General features: G+C 40.3%; 1 protein-coding gene and 1 non-coding gene across 18 annotated transcripts in view; both read left to right on the top strand.

Annotated features, from left to right (window-relative positions):
- The window catches only part of GANC (glucosidase alpha, neutral C), a 66837-nt gene that overhangs the window by 37826 nt on the left and 7572 nt on the right, over positions 1–21439 (top strand). For 6 of the 17 annotated variants that reach the window (XR_002316412.2, XM_020906783.2, XM_020906787.2 and 3 more), the window contains 8 exons: positions 356–435; positions 2465–2608; positions 4070–4166; positions 7552–7653; positions 8739–8982; positions 13356–13420; positions 15397–15473; positions 18141–18215. Coding sequence is in view for 10 of the 17 variants with exons in the window: in XM_020906783.2 (XP_020762442.2) it covers positions 356–435; positions 2465–2608; positions 4070–4166; positions 7552–7653; positions 8739–8982; positions 13356–13420; positions 15397–15473; positions 18141–18215 (884 nt within the window). In the remaining 7 variants the exon portion in view is untranslated. Of the gene's footprint in view, positions 1–355; positions 436–2432; positions 2609–4069; positions 4167–7551; positions 7654–8738; positions 8983–13355; positions 13421–15396; positions 15474–18140; positions 18216–21439 lie in introns of those variants that run through there. The other 11 variants (XM_020906786.2, XR_002316416.2, XR_002316414.2 and 8 more) reach the window with 11 other exon arrangements.
- Positions 11190–11296, top strand: LOC139035723 (U6 spliceosomal RNA). The gene has a single exon (XR_011488441.1). It is a non-coding gene; the product is annotated as a U6 spliceosomal RNA (small nuclear RNA).

The following is a 21439-nucleotide window of genomic DNA, read 5'->3' on the forward strand; positions in this document are numbered from 1 at the left end:
ATTCCTCTTCTCCCTGTACCAAAAACACATCTTTGCCCTTCTTCAGAACAAAAGGTTCACTCCAGGATATCCGCCATAATCCTTACTGGGACTGTCTGAGGCCATCAGTGAGGGACAGGCTCCATCCTGATGCTTGTTCGTTGGCATTCCCTTGCCCTCTGGGTCTGAGAGGACTAGTGATTGTCACTGGCGTTCAACATTGCCTTCTTATTAGCTTCTCACCAGACTGTGCCTCTGTATCAGCTATCTTTTACGTTTGATGTAAGGCACTCATTCATTACCCAGCTTTCACATCTTGCATCTTACCATGAGGACCACTGTTCCTAACAGGCTGTCTGCTCTTCTGCCTCTGCAGGTCTCTCCTCTTACCTGGATTTCACCAACCCCAAAGTCAGAGAGTGGTATTCTAGTCTTTTCACTTTCTCTGTTTATCAGGTTTGTTTTTATTCTTTTGCCCTTTCCTAATTACCTGGAAGGATGAAGTAAGGAAAGAAGTGATTAAATAGAAGTACTCTGCTTCACTGAGTAGCTCCTGATAAATAATCCTTATATGAAGAGGCAGGGATGTCAACCACATATCAGACTTTGGTGGTGCCATATGAATGGCGTATGAGGAGAGGCACCATAGGAGTTACCAAATGCACAAAAGCTGTGATTTTGACTTTCATTATGATAGACTGTATGATATATCAAATTACTTAATAATAGAGATTTATTATATTTTCAAATTGTAGAAATTTTTACTTTGTGTGGTATTATTAAAAATGATGATATATGTGAAAGTATCTTGCAGAGTATAACATGACATTAAAAGTAAGGTATAATAATAATTCTTAAAATCTTTTAAAAATCACAGAGAAAACTGGAGAGGCCACATCTAGACAACTGTTTTCAACCAATGGTGGTAGTGATAAGAATGACGACTAATATAAATTGAGTACATGCTATGTGCCACTATGCTAATCACTTTGTGTGCATTATACTATTTCATCTTCACAATAACTCTTTGAAGTTGAATTATAATTAACTCTAATCCCACAGACAAGAAAATCAAGGCATGGACAACTATAAAAATCTGCTAAATTCACCCACCTAATAAGTGGTAAATCCAGGATTTTAACTTAGGTCAACTGTCTCCGAAGCCTGGCTCGTAACCACTAAACTCTAGTTTCTGAGCATCCTGTATTAGGATATAGACATAGGAGCTTCCCTGAGGTTAAGAATCTGCCTTGCAATGCAGGAGATGCGGGTTCCGTCCCTGGTTGGGACCCACATGTTGTAAACCATCACGCCACAGCAAAAGATTTCACATGAGGCAGTGCAGATCCCATGTGCCACAACTAAGACCTGATGCAGCCAACTAAATAAATAGATGTTTGTTATTTAAAAAAAAAAAAAAGAAGAGAACTTAGAGCAGGGATAAATAATAATTGGGCCAATCCAGTCATACACACTTGTTCCCCTGTTGTCTATGGCTGCTGGCACATAACTATACCTGGACTGGGTTATTGAAAAAGAGGCCCTATGGCCTGCAAAGTTGAAAATATTTACAATCTGGCCCTTCCAGAAAAAGTTTGCCAGCCACTGCCTTAGAGGGTGTTAAAGAACTGTCAAAGCAGCTAAATACTTGGAACCTGTACAGCCTTGTTCATTCAAATATACATGATTAGAAAGAATTTGAAGTAAAGAGTCAGAAAAAAACATGTAAGCCTCCTCCAGGGATTTGAAAGACTGCCATGTGGGAAAGGCAGCAGATGTATTTTCTGGTATCCCAGAAGACAGCCTGGTCCCTGTGAGAGAATGTTACAAGGAGCAAGACTTTCAGAAAACTTGGAATGAGCTGCCTGAGAGACTCCTGGTCATTGTAACTATTGAATCAAATGCTGAGAGACCAGGGATTTTTATAATGGGACTCCAGCACCGTGTTAACTGGATGACTCAACAGCCCCTTCCCACTCTAAGTCAAACAGTTCTCTGTAGGATACAAACTCTAGATCCTGCTGACTAATGGTATCTTAACTGTCAAACCCTTCATAATACTAGAGGGAAGGCAGATTCTCTTCACAGACAGCTCTAACTGCCCCTAGTAAGAGTTGGAGCAGGTGAGGGATGATGGAGAACCTGATTGTGTACGTTCACAACCTGTCCTGTAGGGGTTCTCCAGGAGGTCTCAGAATGTACTTGTGGGTGACATGAGAATACAGCACAGCACTCTTTCATTCATCAGCAAGTACTTATTGAGAACCCTCTGCCATTCAGGTTGTTCTAGGTATTGGGATTTATCAGTGAACAAAACAGACAAAATTCCTTGCCCTGTGGAACTTTTATCCTAGCAGATGACAGAACATAGATAATAAATATAATAAATAATAAGGTAAATGGAGTAGGAAAGAGGAATAGGGCTGGCTGTCATGTTAACCTTGTCTCTGTAGGAGTTTTATCATGATCAAGATTGACTTCCTAGGGATCTACTGACATCCTCTACATATGGAACGACATGAATGAGCCCTCTGTCTTTAAAGGCCCGGAGCAAACCATGCAGAAGAATGCCATTCATCATGGCAACTGGGAGCACCGGGAACTTCACAATATCTATGGCTTTTATCAGGTAAGACATCTAAAAAGCAGCCGCCTGGATCCACAGGCCTACCTTTGGGACTGAAAGTCATTTGCTTTGCAACAGCCATACTATACTGTTCATTTCTCTTTGTGTGTCTTTTCTGTCAACTGTAATAGGTCTTATCAGGTTGTAGCCAATATAAAACAGTATTTCTCCCTTTGCGTCTTTTCCTACTATAATGAACCTGATCGATTGATTAATTTATAGATATTGTGAGATTAATGATAACATAGAAACATCTTCCTTGACAGTAGTCATTAGTAAGGAGCATTAGATAATCCCTGAAACCTTTCACTGAAGTAGGCTGTGCATAAATACATCGAAGACAAAACAAATTTTAAAAAATTTCACAAATGTCTAAATAAGCAAGTCTTATGTTCATACCAGGGAAGTAAAATTTAGAACAGAGAGGCACAATTTCAGTATGTATACTTTCTAAATGTAGAAGGCCTTCCTTAAGTACTTAGCCTTCTCAATGGAAGGTGGTAGAATTGCCTTCCATTTGCCAGTCACATTCAAAAACCTTGGCAGTCACTTGCCCTAATTTATATTTGTGGTTCTTTGTCATCTTCAGGATGTAACAGTGTTGCTGTGACCCGCCAATTGCTGTTTCCCAGCGGGAGCTGCTGGCTACGTATGGCATGGTTTCCAGATAGTATCAGTTTACTTCTCTACACAGCCTCTTGCTATAACTGTGAACTACGTTATAGTTGGAGAATTTTCTTATGTAGGCCAGAGCCAGTCACTTAACCTCTCTGAAGCTCAGTTTTTTCCATTAACGAAAACTTATCTCAGAGGTTGTTGTGTAAGTTATAAGAGAAAAATCCTATAAAAATGCCTATAATAATACGCACCAAATAAATTCTCTTTTATTATTTACCACTATTTCATTGCTATTTTTAAATTTTTATTTATTTATTTTTTTGACTGTGCTGAGTCTTAGTTGCTGCTCAGGCTTTTCTCTAGTTGCGGCAAGCAGGAGCTGCTCTGTCGTTGCAGTGTGCAGGCTTCTCGTTGAAGCTGCTCCTCTTGTGGAACCTGGGCTCTAGGGCACGCGAACTCAGTGGTTGCGGCTCCCGGGCTCTAGAGTACAGACTCAGGAGTTGTGGTGCAGAGGCTTAGTTGCTCCGCAGCATGTGGGATCTTCCCAGACCAGAGATCTAACCTGTGTCTCCTGCGTTGGCAGGCAGAGTCTTTACCTCTGAGCCACGAGGGAAGCCCCTGTTTCATTGCTATTTTAATCAAAGAAATTGTTTCACTCTTTTAATAGGGAAATTTAGAGCAGTTTCATTACATCATGAAAATTATTTGGAAGATTTTTTTAATATTTTCTATTTCATGTTCCCACCTATTATTTACTTTTTGCACATGAAATAGCTTATTGGTGATGTCTGTGCAATGCCATAATTCAGTCGTCTATTTGAAATTTTTTCTTCTTTGACATCATAGCAAATGGCCACTACAGAGGGACTGATCCAGCGATCTAAAGGAAAGGAGAGACCCTTTGTTCTTACACGTTCATTCTTTGCTGGATCACAAAAATATGGTAAGGGCTGGCTCATAATGCCATACTTAAAAACACAAGCTAGCAGCCTGTCTCTTTTGACCATATATGGTATATGGTGCAACTCTGTTGATACTTTCATTTTCGGTAGATCAGCCCTTAGATTGTAGAGAGTGATGAGCCCTGAAATATTTATTTTGTCCTGAGACAGAGTAAACCAATTTTAATAAAGTTTAGTTACTTGTTTCCCATGGAAGAACTTCCCTTGTGGCTCAGCTGGTAAAGAATCCTCCTGCAATCAGGGAGACCTGGGTTTGATCCCTGGGTTGGGAAGATCCTCTGGAGAAGGGAAAGACTACCCACTCCAGTATTCTGGCCTGGAGAATTCCATGGACTGTATAGTCCTTGTGGTCACAGAGTCAGAAATGACTAAGCAACTTTCACTTTTCATGGAAGAACTGGCCACTTAGTTGGGAGAATATCTTTAGAGAATCTATTTTCTGGGATGGCCATTTATGACCCTGTCTCTTTGATTTATCAAAACCAGAGAAAATATACTTCTAACATTCCTTCAATCACCTGTTCCACTAAGCAATGTGGTTTAAAATAGACCTAGCTTTTTTGCTTGTGGTCAGGGTCATCTATAGCTGGATCCAGTTTACTACTTAGTGCAGATCTAGTTCAGCCTAACCACCCCAAGGCAGGAAGGCTATTTTAAGTCCCCTGACCTTGCATAAATAGCCTGAAGCTTAGGTCCCAGTTTGAGGAATCCAGCATTTATTTTACCAGAGACATTATCAGGCCTCCTACTCCACTCCTGAAAACCAGCCCCAGTGATACTCTGGAAAAGGTCAAAATGTTATCAGCAGGCAAAGATGTACAGAGATGCTCAACACAGCATTAGTGCTTAAAATAAAAAGAAATAAAGAAAATCCAGATTCTAACAATAAGGGAATAGTTATTCAGTTATGGTGTATCCATATGATAGACTGTCATAAGGATATTTAATATATGCCTTAATTGCATGGTAGATGAGGGAAGGGGAAAAGCAGGATACCTAAATGTTTATATATTATCCTGATTTTATTTAAAAAAAAAAATATATGTATATGTAGGTAGTAATTTAAATGAGGCTTCCCAGATGGTGCTAGTGGCAAAGAACCCACCTCTCAGTTCAGGAGACCTAAGAGACTTGGGTTCGATCCCTGAGTTGGGAAGATCGCCTTGAGGAGGCATGGCAACCCACTCCAGTATTCTTGCCTAGAGAATCCCATGGACAGAAAAGCCTGGCCAGCTCAAGTTCACAGGGTCTCAAAGAGTTGGACAGGAAAGAGGCTACTTAACAAGCACACACGCAGTAATCTAAATGAATATAGTACCATGGTGATTATGAGTTACTTTAATTTTCTTCTTTTTTATCTCTATTTTCCAAATTCTCTATAAGTATCCTTTTTAATCACTAAAACAAGTAAGGTCTTTGAATGAAAACATTTATAAGGAGAAGTTTTAAAAAAGATACAACCGGAGGTAGTGGAGGGGTGGGCTGGGGGTTTGCGGTTAGCAGATGCAAACTATTACTTATAGAATGGATAAACAACATGATCCTGCTGTGTAGCACAAGTAACTATATTCAGTATCCTGAGATAAACTGTAATGAAAAAGAATATGAAAAATGTATATATGTATAACTGGATCACTACTGTGCAGCAGAAATTAGCACAAAATTGTAAATCAGCTATACTTAAAAAAATAACAGAATCTATGCATATAAGTAATCTTTTATCTCTTAAATATATTGGCCCATTGCCTAGTCTTCAATACTCTGTGTGAAGCTATTGACTCACCCCCAAAGCTACCAAGTGAGGCATTACAAAGAACACTGTGTATCAAGTCCTGTGCTGAGACCAACAGCCAGAGAGAACTTCCAACTAAACAACCATTTGAGACCTGAAAACATCTGCATATTTACATGAACTTTGTTACTTTATAAGAATGTTGTGGGTTTCAAAGTCATTATGTAGATATATACATACCTCATTTGAAGTCCAGGAGGAATTATGAAGGTACTGTTTTAAAAGAAAAATCTCTTGAAAATATTTTCTTTTGCTAGCCATAAGACAGCCTAAAATTTCTACAAAATATTAAAACAAAAATAGCCACCAAAAGTATTTTAATAAAAGAGAGACAAAATGTTTCAGGAGTAATATAGACTTAATAAAATAAGGTTATTTTCTTTTATGAATTTCTTTGGTGTTATATATCTTTACAAGTTCTTATCAACTATTCAGTGCTCAAGAGCACCGGCTTTAAAGTCAGACTGCCTGAGCTCAAATCCTACCATATCTACCTACCAAAATACTTTGCCATATTTCCGTCTGCTGTAAAATAAAGTTAGTGTTTACCTGATTGAGTTGTTGTGATGATTAAATGGAATGATACAAGCAAAGTAGCATACCTCCTGGCTCAGTGAGGGCTCTATAAATGTTAACTATTGTTATTGCTACTTTATTTTGTCTCCCTCATGTGTTCTGAAAACCTCTTATAGAGGATTTTGCAGAAGGCAGGGTGGCACATAGGCATATAGATCAGTGAAACAGAATAGAGAATTCAGAAAGAGTCCAACACATATATGGTCAAATATTTAGCAGCAAAGTTGCCAAGGCAATTCAATGGAGAAAGGAGTTTTTTTCAATAAATAGTATTGAAACATGGGGTATTCATATGGGGGAGAGGGGAGGAACCTTAACCCTCACCTCACACCATACACACAAAATAACTCAAAATGGAATATAGATTTATATTATAAAAGTTAAAACAAACAAAAGGCTTCTAGACAAAAAATGTAGAAAACGTTCATGACTTTGAGGTGGCAAAATTTCTTAGAACACAAAAAGCACAAAACATAAAATTAAAAAATGATAAATTGGACTTCATCAAATTTTAAAAAGAAACTGTTAAGAAAATGAAAGTGAAAGTCACTCAGTCATACCCAATACTTTGTGACCCCATGGACTATACAGTCCATGGAATTCTCCAGGCCAGAATACTGGAGTGGGTAGCCTTTCCCTTCTCCAGGGGAACTTCCCAACCCCAGGAATCAAATCCAGGTCTCCTGCATTGCAGGCAGATTCTTTACCAGCTGAGCCACCAGGGAAGTCCATTGTTAAGAAAATGAAAGTCAAGTCATAGACTGAGAGAAGATATTTGCAATATACATATGTTTATATATGTGTGTATATATATACACATAGAACTTGTATCCAGAATATATAAAGAGCTTTCACAATTAAATAATTGAAAGAAAGAAATGTTTTCCTTTATATTAATTTGTCTATTACAAATATGGAATCTAAATATGAAATTGAGTACACATGGGCTGATTTTTTTTTCTTTCTTTCTTTTAATACCTTCTTACTGATGACCAAAGGTGCTGTGTGGACAGGTGATAACACAGCAGAGTGGAGTTACCTGAAAATTTCTATCCCTATGTTACTTACCCTCAGCGTGACTGGGATCTCTTTTTGTGGAGGTAAGATGATAGCCTCAGGCCTGAAGTGAAAGAAAAATCAAAGTGGGGGGGGCGGTGTTTTCATTAAAGCTGGTCAGAAATCCCTTCTTGTGAGTTTTCAACAGAATGAGAGGGGGAAAGAGAAAATGAGGAGAATGGAGAACAGACTAGAGAGGAGAATGAAGGGGATGAATGTCTCGTCTGAATGGAGAGCATGAAATAAAGTCATCAGAAAGAGAGCCCCAGTGTTCTTTTCCTCATTCTCTTACTGCTCTGTTCCTTTCTTAGACACTCTTGATAATTGAGTTTCTCTTCTTGAAATACTCCTTTTCTATCTGAAACTGGAAAAAGTAGAGAGAACTATAAAGAATTTAGCAAATCAGAAATCAGCTCTACATAAATCCTGTGGCATTATATATATACGCACACACACTTGGAAAAGATAAAAGTTAGTTAAAATTCTCTGATGGGCTGCCTTCCCCTAGTCCTAGTAACTCCCTGCAGGTGAGCGATCTCAGTACAGAGATGCTCAACCTGGCTACAGGTCCAGCTGCTTCTGGTTTTCTGTGGGACTGGAAGCACTTAATATCACATTTTGATATTTGTGTTTTTCAATGGCGCTAGTTCACATTCCACACAAAGAATTTGTATCCTGCTTAAGGGCTAAACCTGAAATTTTCTCCCTAAACCTCTAATTCTGATTATGTCTCTCTCTTTAGTTCTTTCTATAGTTTTTATCTTGCTTTCAAACAAAATCAGTTGCCAACCACCCCCACCCACCCCCATCACTAAATACAGGCTTATTAACTCGGGTAGATATTTTTCAGTTTCTGAATTACCAGGGTTCAGGACAAACAGAAATGTTGATCTTTCAATAAAGCCTTTTGACAGGAAAAGAACATATTCAAAGAGCATACTGTCAGATCCCTAAACAGCCTGAGGTTTTTAGTATGTGCTTCCTAATTTGAGGCCACACTTTGATGCTGTTATTTTGAGTGCACATACATACCTTTGCCCTATTGGTCTACAAGGCCTTATCTTACCTGTGGGCATCATCTGTCAGACGCCCAGGTGTCTCACTCAGCCTTTCTTTACTGACTAATCAGCGGATGTAGGTGGCTTCATTGGGGACCCAGAGGCAGAGCTGCTAGTGCGGTGGTACCAGGCGGGAGCTTACCAGCCCTTCTTCCGTGGCCATGCCACCATGAAGACCAAGCGACGGGAACCCTGGCTCTTTGGGGAGGAGCACACCCGGCTCATCCGAGAAGCCGTCAGAGAGCGCTACACCCTCCTGCCCTACTGGTACTCTCTGTTCTACTCTGCACACGTGGCTTCTCAGCCTGTCATGAGGTAAACAGGCTTCACCACCGCTCCAGTAACCAGTCTCTCCAGAAGATCCCCTCAGCCACTGGCAATGAAGTAATTACAGTGATTGCAGAAGAAAAGCCAGGTGTTTAACCAAGTGTCAGTCAGGTTATTGAGCACCAGCTGTGAGCAGGGTCAGGCAGTAGAGGTCACAGAGTGAAAACTAGATCTCCTGCTATTTGGTGATTCAAGCATTAATATTTGGTTAGTGTTAGTCGCTCAGGTGACTTTGTAACCTTTAAATAGTAGCTTCTGTCCATGGAATTCTTCAGGCAAGAATACTGGAGTGGGGTAACCATTCCCTTCGCCAGGGGATCATCCTGACCCAGGGATTGAACCTGAGTCTCCTACACTGCCGGCTTGCTCCATCCAAGCCACCAGGGAAACCCATAATATTTAGTAGGGAATAGAAATAGAAGAAAGGAAGGAAGGAAGAGAAAGAAAAGATATTGTACTTCAGTTCATCTAGTATTTAACCCATGTAGGGAAACAAAACATGCTACCCCAAAATGTGTCTTTTCGGCTTGAGGATTCTTAGGAGCTGATTGTTTTTAAACATACAAAATGCTCAGGAAGTCTTTCTTTTTAACTTCCTCCTTAAATGCCTACAAGAATTTAGATAAAGAGCTTGGTCCAGGAAGTTCATTATCACCAGAGATATCTACAAGGAATATGAGCTAAGCATAGTAGGGGGAAGGTGGGAACTAAAGTCCTCTCTGTGTCGCATTGTCTTTGCCTGGCCCAGCAAATGTTTGTTTATCAAACATTTGTTTTCCCATCTCCAAGTGAATATCTTGCCTCACTTTTGGTTTTTTATCTTTTTTTTTTTTTTTTTGGCTGCACCATGAGGTATGTGGGATCTTAGTTCCCAGACCAGAGAACCCATGCCCCCTGCAGGGGAAGCACAGAATTTTAACCACTGGACTACCAGGGGAAGTTTCCTTTCTCCCCTTTGAAGTTCCAAACCTCACTCACTTCTTCTCTCTGGTGCTATATCAGCCTCAATTGCCTATCTTGTCTTTAGGCAGTATATTTTTATGGAGCTCCTGTTTATACATCATTAAATTTGATTTTCTACTGTTAAACTCTGTCTTGTCAACCTAATTCTTAGACCAGTCAGAAAAACCCAGGATAGAGGAAAGTAGCTTTTTCGTCCCCCACACCCACAAGCATTCTCTCATGAAGAACAACTTATTCTGCCAGTCTTAGCTCTCTCTTACCCTTAGGGCTTTTCCTGGTGTATAAATTATATTCTGATTCTATTTTGAAGGCAAGATGTGAATGCCAACTTTCTGGGTTAGAGAACAGTACACACAGAGACACACATAGTACATCAAGACCTCTAGATCAGCAGTTCCTCAGCCTGACTCAGATCAGAATCACCTGGGGAGCTTTTTATAAAATACAGATTCCCAGGCCAGACCTCCAAACCTATTATGAGTCCCTTGGTTAAGTTCCAGAGATCTATGTTTGTTGGAAATTTTCCTGGTAATTTTAGACATCAGCCAAGTTTAGATGCTTTGTTACTATTTAATAGCAAAGGAATAGGTTATTACAAAGGCTAGTGAATAAAATGAAAATGTTTCTCTTATTAAAAAGTATCTTTCCCTCATGAAATTGAAAGCAACATTAGAACCATGAAGTTAATATCCAGAGATATTGAAAGTTTCATGATTTACTAAGCCCAAATGCCTCCTACTTAGTTGTGTACAACAGTAATAATAAAACAAAACCCAAACACCACACAGTTTCTGAAACCTCCACAAATGTTGCCAACTTGAAAACAAGGAAAACCAATTCTTTTCACTTAGATAATGATTAAGGATGCATGAAAAGTAGTGACAATTAAAAAATGGCACAGATTCTACATTATAAAATTCAATTTTACCAACATTTAAGTTTGGTAGAAACCAACACAATACAGAAAGTGAAGAAGAACTAAAGAGCCTCTTGATGAAAGTGAAAGAGAAGAGTGAAAAAGTTGGCTTAAAAGCTCAACAGTCAGAAAACTAAGATCATGGCATCTGGTCCCATCACTTCATGGCAAATATATGGGGAAACAGTGGCTGACTTTATTTTGGGGGGCTCCAAAGTCACAGCAGATGGTGACTGCAGCCATGAAATTAAAAGACGCTTACTCCTTGGAAGGAAAGTTATGACCAACCTAGACAGCATATTAAAAAGCAGAGACAGTGCTCACTTTGGCAGCACATATACTAAAATTGGAACGATACAGAGAAGATTACCATGGCCCCTGCGCAAGGATGATACACAAATTCGTGAAGCGTTTCATATTTTTACACATGAAAAGATGCTCAACATCACTCATTATCAGAGAAATGCAAATCAAAACCTCAATGAGGTACCATTACACGCCAGTCAGAATGGCTGCTATCCAAAAGTCTACAAACAATAAATGCTGGAGAGGGTGTGGAGAAAAGGGAACCCTCTTACACTGTTGGTGGGAATGCAAACTAGTACAGCCACTATGGAGAACAGTGTGGAGATTCCTTAAAAAACTGGAAATAGAACTTCCATATGACCTAGCAATGCAACTCCTGGGCATACACACCGAGGAAACCAGATCTGAAAAAGACATGTACACCCCAATATTCATCACAGCACTGTTTGTAATAGCCAGGACATGGAAGCAACCTAGATGCCCATCAGCAGACGAATGGATAAGGAAGCTCTGGTACATATACACAATGGAATATTACTCAGCCATTAAAAAGAATTCATTTGAATCAGTTCTAATGAGATGGATGAAACTGGAGCCCATTATACAGAGTGAAGTAAGCCAGAAAGATAAAGACCAATACAGTATACTAACGCATATATATGGAATTTAAAAAGATGGTAACGATAACCCTATATGCAAAACAGAAAAAGAGACACAGATGTACAGAACAGACTTTGGGACTCTGTGGGAGAAGGTGAGGGTGGGATATTCTGAGAGAATAGCACTGAAACAAGTATACTATCAAGGGTGAAACAGATCACCAGCCCAGATTGGATGCATGAGACAAGTGCTCAGGGCTGGTGCACTGGGAAGACCCAGAGGGATGGGATGGTGAGGGAGATGGGAGAGGGGTTCAGGATGGGGAACACATGTAAATCCATGGCTGATTCATGTCAATGTATGGCAAAAACCACTACAATATTGTAAAGTAATTAGCCTCCAACTTATAAAAATAAATGAAAATAAATAAATAATAAATAAATAAATAATTTTTTTAAAAAGCAGAGACATTACTTTGCCAACAAAGGTCTGTCTAGTCAAGGCTATGGTTTTTCCAGTAGTCATGTAGGGATGTGAGAATTGGACTCTAAAGAAAGCTGAGCACCGAAAAATTGATGCTTTTGAACTGTAGTGTTGGAGAAGACTCTTGAGAGTCCCTTGGACTGCAAGGAGATCCAACCAGTACATCCTAAAGGACATCAATCTTGAGTATTCATTGGAAGGACTGATGTCGAACTTGGAACTCCAATACTTTGGCCACCTGATGTGAAGAGCTGACTCATTTGAAAAGACCCTGATGCTGGGAAAGATTGAAGGCAGGAGGAGAAGGGGATGACAGAGGATGAGTCGGATGGCATCACCGACTCAATGGACATGAGTTTGAGTAAACTCTGGGAGTTGGTGATGGACAGGGAGGCCTGGCGTTCTGTGGTTCATGGAGTCGTGAGGACTCGGACACAACTGAGCGACTGAACTGAACTAAACTGGACACAATACAGTTAAGCAATTATCTTTCAATTAAAAATAAATTAATTTAAAAAACATTTAGTTTGTTTTACACCAAACATGTTAGGCATTTGGACTTGGACAAAGTTCCGATTATGCCTGTCAGAGTAATTTAGTGCTCAACAGTGAGAACGAGAAGTTTTGGGTACTAGAATTCTCAAGCTTTGATTGAACCATTTAAGCTAACAGCTCTTTCACACAAGAAAACTATATAGTAATCATAACAAAGGGATCACAGTTGGTGCTAGTGATAAAGAACCCACCTGCCAATGCAGGAGATGTAAGAGACTGGGTTCGATCCCTGGGTCTAGAAGATCCCCTGAAGAAGGGAATGCAACCCACTCCAGTATTCTTGCCTGAGAAATCCCATGGACAGAGGAGCCTGATGGTGGGCTATAGCCCATGGAGCTGCAAAGAGTTGAACAAGACTTAGCAACTAAACAACAGCAAAAATCATAATCGGTGCTCATAAAATCTTGACTCATATGAAAAAAGTCTTGACTTTTTCCAATTTCCTTTGAATAGTTATAAAACTGAAAATATGAGTGATTGAATTATAAAAAAAATCTAATGATGTTGAAGTAAGAAATTTCTTTTTTCTTTTCCCCAGGCCTCTGTGGGTAGAATTCCCTAATGAATTAGAGACTTTTAGTGTGGAAGATGAATACATGCTGGGTGAGCATTTCTGGATGAATTTTACTTATGATAAATACTATAATTATGTTTTTCTTATTATATTTTCTAGTATAGGAACACTAAAAAATCCCTAGTCTCAAGAAAGCCAAAAAGAAAAGAAATTTCATCACCAAGATTTTTAGCGTATTCGTGGGATCCCAACTCTATTCTTTTGTCATGTAGTGCTTCTCATAATATGTTAACATCATATAAACCCATTCTGTTTATGAATGCAATTTGGGATTCTTGTTCAGGGTTTACCTCTAAGCCTTAAGATACCACCACAGGGAAGGGAAGTAGAAAAAAGTAAACCAGATAGTTATCTTTGTAAAGACCCTGAAGAGCTTATTTCATATGCAGAACAGGACTGGGGTTGGTTGTTTTTGGTTGTCCTCTTTAGTAGGGGCTAATCAAATTTGGACAGAAAGGGCAATGGCACCCCACTCCAGTATCTTGCCTGGAAAATCCCATGGGCAGAGGAGCCTGGTGGGCTGCAGTGCATGGGGTTTCAAAGAGTCAGACACGACTGAGCGACTTCACTTTCACTTCTCACTTTCATGCATTGGAGAAGGAAATGGCAGCCCACTCCAGTGTTCTTGCCTGGAGAACCCCAGGGACGGTGGAGCCTGGTGGGCTGCCGTCTATGGGGTCTCACAGAGTCGGACACGACTGAAGCGACTTAGCAGCAGCAGCAGCAGCAATCAAATTTGGAACAGGGAAGTTTATCATTTGGGTAATATGTTCAAGAGGCCAGGCTTGACAGAGAGTTGCCCAGAAGGTGAATTCTGTTTCTAAACAGTAGAACCCCCAAAATGTAAAAAACCTATCTCTTTAGGTCTCCACTCATCCTTGGGTCTCAAGTTAAAAAGCTACTACTTCCTTAGAGAAAATTTTCCTGACCAAAATTGCTTCCTAATATCTAATTCCACCTGCCTTAATCAAAGTCAGTCCCTCTTAATACATAATTTTCATTCCATTTTGTACTTTTGCCAGTTTACTATTTGTCTTAGCTCTAATTAATTTGTAATTACTTGTTGAATATCTGTTTTTGGCTATAAACTTGATGAGGGCAGGGACCATGTCTGTCTAATTTGAAGCTACATTCCTCGAGCCTAGCACAGTGCCTAGTACTCAGCAGAATTCAATGAATATTTGTTGAATTAAGTAGCGATTTGTAATTGGATGAATTTTACATATGCCAGTGCCAAGATCAAAACAAAATTAATAATCCAGATTTCTTTTAAGAGAATTATAATTTTTCTGATGATACCTGCCCAAGAAAGAGGGCCTGAATATCTATGCAGACCACACTTCTGAGTCACAGTTGTAGACTCACCACATTCAAAGTCACGTATAGCAAACAATGAAGCATTTGCAGAAGTGAAATGGTGCTTTCATACTACAGCTGGGCACCAAGTGAGACCATGCTGGACTATGTCAGGGTCCCTCCCTGTAATCCTAATACACCATAAGTGGATTAATGATGGCAGTGATACAGTCACCTCTGGTCACCTGTCCTCTTTCTAACTAACAATACGTCTCCCTGAAGAATCATTGGTTCAACTCACCAGGATCTCTGCCTTTAAGAAGTTCAGTTGAGTGGTCTTTGAAACCACAAAAGCACTCAATTAAGAGAGCAACACTGAAACATACACATTACCATATGTAAAATTACATAGCCAGTGGAAGTTTGCTGTATGACACAGGAAGCTCAAATCCGGTGCTCTGTGACAACCTAGAGGGGTGGGATGGGGTGGAAGGTAGGAGGTGGGGAGAGAGGCTCAAAAAGGAGGGGACGTATGTATACCTAAGGCTGATGCATGTTGATATGTGGCAGAGGCCAACATAATAACATGAAGTAATTATCCTCCAATTACAAATAAATAAGTTTAAATTTTAAAAATTTTTTTAAAAAAAGAAGGGGTGTTTTCAGACCTCTTATAATGACATTCAACTTTATCTCCTCCACTTTTCAGGAAGTGCTTTATTGGTTCATCCAGTCACAGAACCAAAAGCTACTGTGGTTGATGTGTTTCTGCCAGGGTCAAGTGAGGTAACAGTAAACAACAAACCTCCGCATACCTTACGTGTGTCGAATCTCTTCCTTTCGAACTTGGTGGCTTAAAACGGCAAAAATTTATGCTCTCACAGCACTGGAGGCTTGAAGTCCAAAATCACGGCATGGGCAGAGTTGGTTCCTCCTGGTGGTTCTGAGGGAGGGTCTGTGCCATGCCACTCTCCACGCTCCCCACTTCTGGGGGCTGCCTGCGCTCTTGGCATTCCTTGGCTTGTACCCACCTCACTTCAGTCTATGCCTCCATCTTCACTGTGTGTGTGTGTGTCTCCTCTCCCATCTGTCTCTTACAAGACACTTGTGATGATATTTAGGGCCTATCTAAATAATTCCAATGCATTCCCTGGTGGCTCAGAGGTTAAAGCGTCTGCCTGCAATGCAGGAGACCTGGGTTTGATCCCTGGGTCCGGAAGGTCCCCTGGAGAAGGAACTGGCAACCCACTCCAGTATTTTTGCCTGGAGAATCCCATGAAAGGAGGAGCCTGGTCGGCTACAGTCCATGGGATCGCAAAAAGTCGGACACGATTGAGCGACTTCACTTTCACTTTCACTTAAATAATTCCAGATAATCTCCTTAAGATCCTCAATTTGGTCAAATCTTTTCCCATAAAGGTAATATTCACTCCTTCCAGGGATTAGGAAGCAAATACATCTTTTTGAAGGGTCACCATTCAGCCTACTACACCTGTCATCATTGATATGACAATAACCAGGCTTTTCTACAGAAAGCCCATGAATGATGTTCTTTCTGCTTGGTTTCTCTAGTAATTTGTAGTTCTGAAGGTGTGGGCTCTTTACAAAGGTTCCCCTGGCAAGCAGAAACCTGAGAAAAAGGTTAAATATTACAACAGCTAAATGAATTGGCTTGCCAAGCATTTATGCTGAGATTTCTTAAATTAATTCTAAGTATAGGCTCCCATTAAGAGGAACTAGCTCCCTATCTGACTTTGCCACAATTTCTATTAATGACCTATTATCATTTTAATCACACTGTTATGACTATGTAGCCTATTTTTTCAACACTTTCCAGGAGTGTTCTGTGATTGTTTCTCTTGCTACATCTTCCCAAAGGCTGGGTAGGAGAGCCAAGCTGCTTCTTGCCTGAACTTTACCTTGCTGGTTAGCTAGTATAGCACCACGACGGGCAGAGAGCTATCTAACAGCCTAGGTGTCACCTTCCCATGTTTCTGTACAACACATTCCCTCTCCTACAAGTCTCTTTCTTGGGGAGGTCTTCTCTGACATCCTCTTTAAGATCACAGACTACTCCCACTGCCCCTGGTACCGTCTAGTTCTCCTTCATCCTTTGTCTCCGTAGAACTTGCCATTTTAAACAGCCTACACATTTACTTTTATGTTTTGTTTATTGTTTATCTCTCCCATTAGAATGTTAGCTTTTTGAGGGCCCTGATTTTTATCTGTTAATGGCCACTAATCTACATGGTGTTTTGTACCAGTTATAATCTAATCTACATAGTGTTTTGTACCAGTTGTACCCTTCCTAGGCTGGGGATCTTTGATTATGGTACCACACACCCTGTACCTCTCATTTTAATCAGACTGGAAATGGTTGATGGGTAATCCCCAGCTCTTGTTTGAATCCTTTTTTTTTCTTTTTAACCTTTCACTCCCACCAACTCTTTATCTTGAGCTACTAGAATTCACCAAAGAAATACATTACAAGGAAAGATAGCTAAGGGATTATCCCTTGTAAACACAGACCCAAAAATCCTTGACAATACATTAGGAAACTGAATCCAGCTGAAGATAATACTTCATGACAAGGTAGGACTGATCCAGTTGAATTAAGAGTTCACTGCAGCTGACAATCATCAGGGCACAGCCCTCTCACAGTCACAGCAGGACAGTGACTAATTCAACATCCCAGCTTTATATAGGCTCTGGTAATCCCAGGAGGTGAACTGTGGCTACCAGAAATTATATTGGACTAGAAGAGACAAAAAGGTTTTCTTTTCATCCTTAAGAAGGATTTATCCCATCAGATTACTTTGGCAGGAGCTTTTTGGCACTTTCGCAAGTAAACCCCCTTGATGGGCATCTCAGATAAGAGTTTGAACCTCATCCCTGAATTGTACTCTTGTTTTTAAAAAGTGACACTGTATTAGTAATCCAGATTTCCATTTGTTTTTCTCTAAGGTCTGTTTCCTTGTCAGACACTCTTTTCTCCTGCCTTATTTGTAATTTATTTGCTTGCAGTGTGCTTCTGTTTTGTTGTTGTTTTCTCCCTTCCGTCATCTTTTTCACTGTAAGATCATTACATTTTTATAAGCCAATTGAACTATAAAATCCACGAGGGCAGATTCTATGTCTTTCTGTTCACTTGTATGTACCCAGCAATGCTGGGCACATGGTAGGTTGTTCAGTAAATAACTTTTGGATAGATGAATGGAAAAATCAATGGCCTTTTACTCAGCTTAATCCATCACAGTACTAGGTTAGTTAGTCCTTTGGGATTTTCTTAAAAGCATATGTTCTCTCTAACCTCTATTCAAAAATTTTAAAATTATACTTATTTTAGCTTTATGGTTATTTGAAATCCAAATAAATGGATGTTTTATTAAATAATGAAATCATGAGCAAAATGTGCTTATACACATTTTTTCACTAGGGTCTGTTTCTTTTCAGATTTGGTATGACTCTAAGACATTTGCTCACTGGAAAGGAGCGTGTACAGTAAAGATCCCAGTAACCTTGGACTCTGTAAGCTATTTTCAGACTGTTATTTTTACCTATTGTGCTGATTAGTCTACTCAGGCTGCCATGACAAAATACCATAGACTGACTGGCTTCAACAATAGAAAGTTATTTTCTCACGGTTCTAGAGGCTTGAAGCCCCAGATCAAGGGGCCAACCAGTTCGATTCCTGATGAGGGATTTCTTCCTGGCATGGAGACAGACACCTTCTTGCTGCATCCTCTTATGGCAGAGGGAGTGTGTGCTCTTGTGTCTCTTATGACACTAATCGTTTGGATCAGGGCCCCACTCCTATGACTTCACTTAATTACCTCTGTAAAGGTCTTCAAATACAGTCACACTGGGGGAGCAATGGCGAGTGACCATTAATGGGTACAGGGTTTCTTTTGGGGGGTGATTTTTAATTGATTATGGTGATGGTTGCATGACTCTGAATATACTAAAAACCATTTAATTGTATACTGTAAATGGATGAATTATATGACATGTGAATTTTTTATCAATAAAACTGCCAAAATGTGAGGGGAAAAAAAAGAGTATAAAAATAACATGTACCCTGATTTCAGTTTGGAACACTGAAGACAAACAGTTCTCCCCCATTTATTTACCTTTGTATGTCTAAGAAGAATAATCATGCTGACAACAGGGAGTAAACACAGTGGTAGCACACATACCATACAGAATATCCTTCTACAGGACCAAGTCAGGAGACCTGAGTTTCTAGTTGGATCTCTAGGCCCAAGGGGAGGCTATGAGTTATGATATCAGACCCAGAGTGGCCCATCCAGGCTGCATCTTTTTTTTTTTAATTAATTCATTTGTTACATTTATTTGCGTGCATCAGGTCTTAGTTGCAGTACTCGGGGTCTTCATTGTGTCATGTGGGATCTTTAGTTGCGGTGCACAGACTCTCTAGTTGTAGTGTGCAGGCTTACTTGTCCTGCGTGATGTGGGACCTTAGTTCCCCAACCAGGGATGGAACTTGAGTCCCCTGTGTTGCAAGGTGGATTTTTAACACCTGGGCCACCAGGGAAGTCCCCCAGACTGCATTTCTGAAGGGAAGTTTGTTCCTGCAACTGAATCACAGCCACTACCAGAGGCCTGAAGTAGTGTGAAAATTCTTAAGTAGATGTATGTTATTTTTTTAAATTCTCAGCAGCAATGTGAACCCCATTATAGAGAAAATGGGGCTTCCCTGGTAGCTCGCATGGTAAAGAATCCACCTTCAATACAAGAGACCTGGGTTCGATTCCTGGGTCAGGAAGGTCCCTTGGGGAAGGGAATGGCAACCCACTCCAGTATTCCTGTATGGAAAATCCCATGAACAAAGCAGCCTGGCAGGCTATCGTCCATAGGGTCAAAAAGAGTCAGACACGACTGAGCGACTAACATGTTCATGTTCACATAGAGAAAATGATTTCAGATGCCAACTTTCAGATCTATAATAGACCTTAACATTCATCTACTTGAATCCCTCTTGCTTACAGGTGAAGCCAGTGAGGTTCAGAGAAGTTAAATTACTTGTCCAGGGTTTCAGCTAAATTGTGGCAGAACTGAGATAAGACCCCAGGTCAATTGGACTTCCTCTCCAGGGCCCATCCATATTAACTTACTGCCTCATTCTTTGAAGGAAAATAAAAGAAGAAGAAGTTGACTGATAAGGGTGGGAAGTAAATGTGCTTTTACTTCTTGCTGCGAGTCAAGCAGACGGTGGACATCTTGCCTACTAGCCATCCTTACTGCCAACTTCCTATATACAGCAGTCCCCCTTATCTGAGGCTTCATGTTCCTCAGTTTCAGTTACCTTCAGTCAATTGTGGCCCAAAAATATTAACTGTGGTCCAGAAACACTAAATGGAAGATTCCAGAAATAATAAGTTTTAAACTGCATGCTGCCTTGAGGAGCATGATGAAATCTTGTGCCATCCTGCTCCATCCTGCCCAGGATGTGACTCATCCCTCTGTCCAGCAGATCCAACCTGTGTATGCTACCCACCCATTAGTATAGGGGAAGGTATCATTATATAGGGTTCAGTACTCTCCTCGGTCTCAGGCATCCACTGGGGGTCTGGGAACATATCCCCCATGGGGTGAGAGGGTGCCTACTGTATTCTAACTCTTCTCCCCACTTGTAGCTTACTCAGAGCAAAGTGTAAGCCCTCACATGATCCAGGGAGCTTCCTAAGAGAGGACTATACTGGGAGACATGGAACCTACTGGGCTGTCCTTGCTGGAAGTGCTATTCCAGAAGACCTATGCCTACAGCCCTGTTGTCAGAGTCACGTCAAGTGCCCTTGGCAGCTTCTATAACAGAAATTTCACAGATTCACCCTCAGAATTGAGCCAGTCATCCAAGTGATGCAGGGAAGCAGGGAGCAAGGGGTATATAAGCTAAAGTAGGGACAACAGTTATGTATCTCAAACCAAGAAACCACCATCTTTTATGAACATATACACATATATATCTGGGCCTGCTTGCATAGACATAAAAATCCCCTCTTTAGTAGGGTCCTAAAAATAAACTTGTTTGCTATACTGACAGGCAAATTTAAAATACAAAGCAGGAAAAGCTACCTATAGGATAGTTAGAAGAGATAATAAATTGATGGAGGTGAGAAATTTTCCCTAATAATTTTTTAAGTGAACCATTTTTAATATTTGAACTCTCTTCCTTTTAATGCCAGGGCCTGTAGTAAGCTACAAGCTGGGAGAAAAGTAAGAATACAGTAGACCCCCTTCCCCATGGGGTATATGTTCCAAGACCCCAAATGGATGCCTAAAACCGAGGAGAGTACAGAACCCTATATAAAGATATTTTCCCCTATACTAATGAATTTGTGTTCACAAATTTATTTTGCTTTTGAGCCTACATTTATGAAGAATGTATAATGGGACTTCCCTGGCAGTCCAGTGGTTAAGAATCCACCTGCCAATTCAGAAGGCATGGGTTCCATCCCTGCTCTGGGAAGATTCCACATATCACAGGGCGACTAAGCCTATGCACCCCAGCTACTGAACCTCTGCACTCCGGAGCCTGTGAGCCACAACAAGAGAAGCCACCTCAATGAGAAGCATGCACACCACAACTGGAGAGTGGTGTGTGTTCATGCAACTAGAGAGAGCCCAAGCGCAGCAACAAAGGCCCAGCACAGCCAAAACTAACTAAATAAAAATTTTTTTGAAAAGAATGTATAATGAAATATTTTAAAAGCCTACTTTGAAATTGCCTT

This window comes from Odocoileus virginianus, chromosome 6 (assembly GCF_023699985.2).
Source record: "Odocoileus virginianus isolate 20LAN1187 ecotype Illinois chromosome 6, Ovbor_1.2, whole genome shotgun sequence".
Taxonomy (NCBI): Eukaryota; Metazoa; Chordata; class Mammalia; order Artiodactyla; family Cervidae; genus Odocoileus; species Odocoileus virginianus.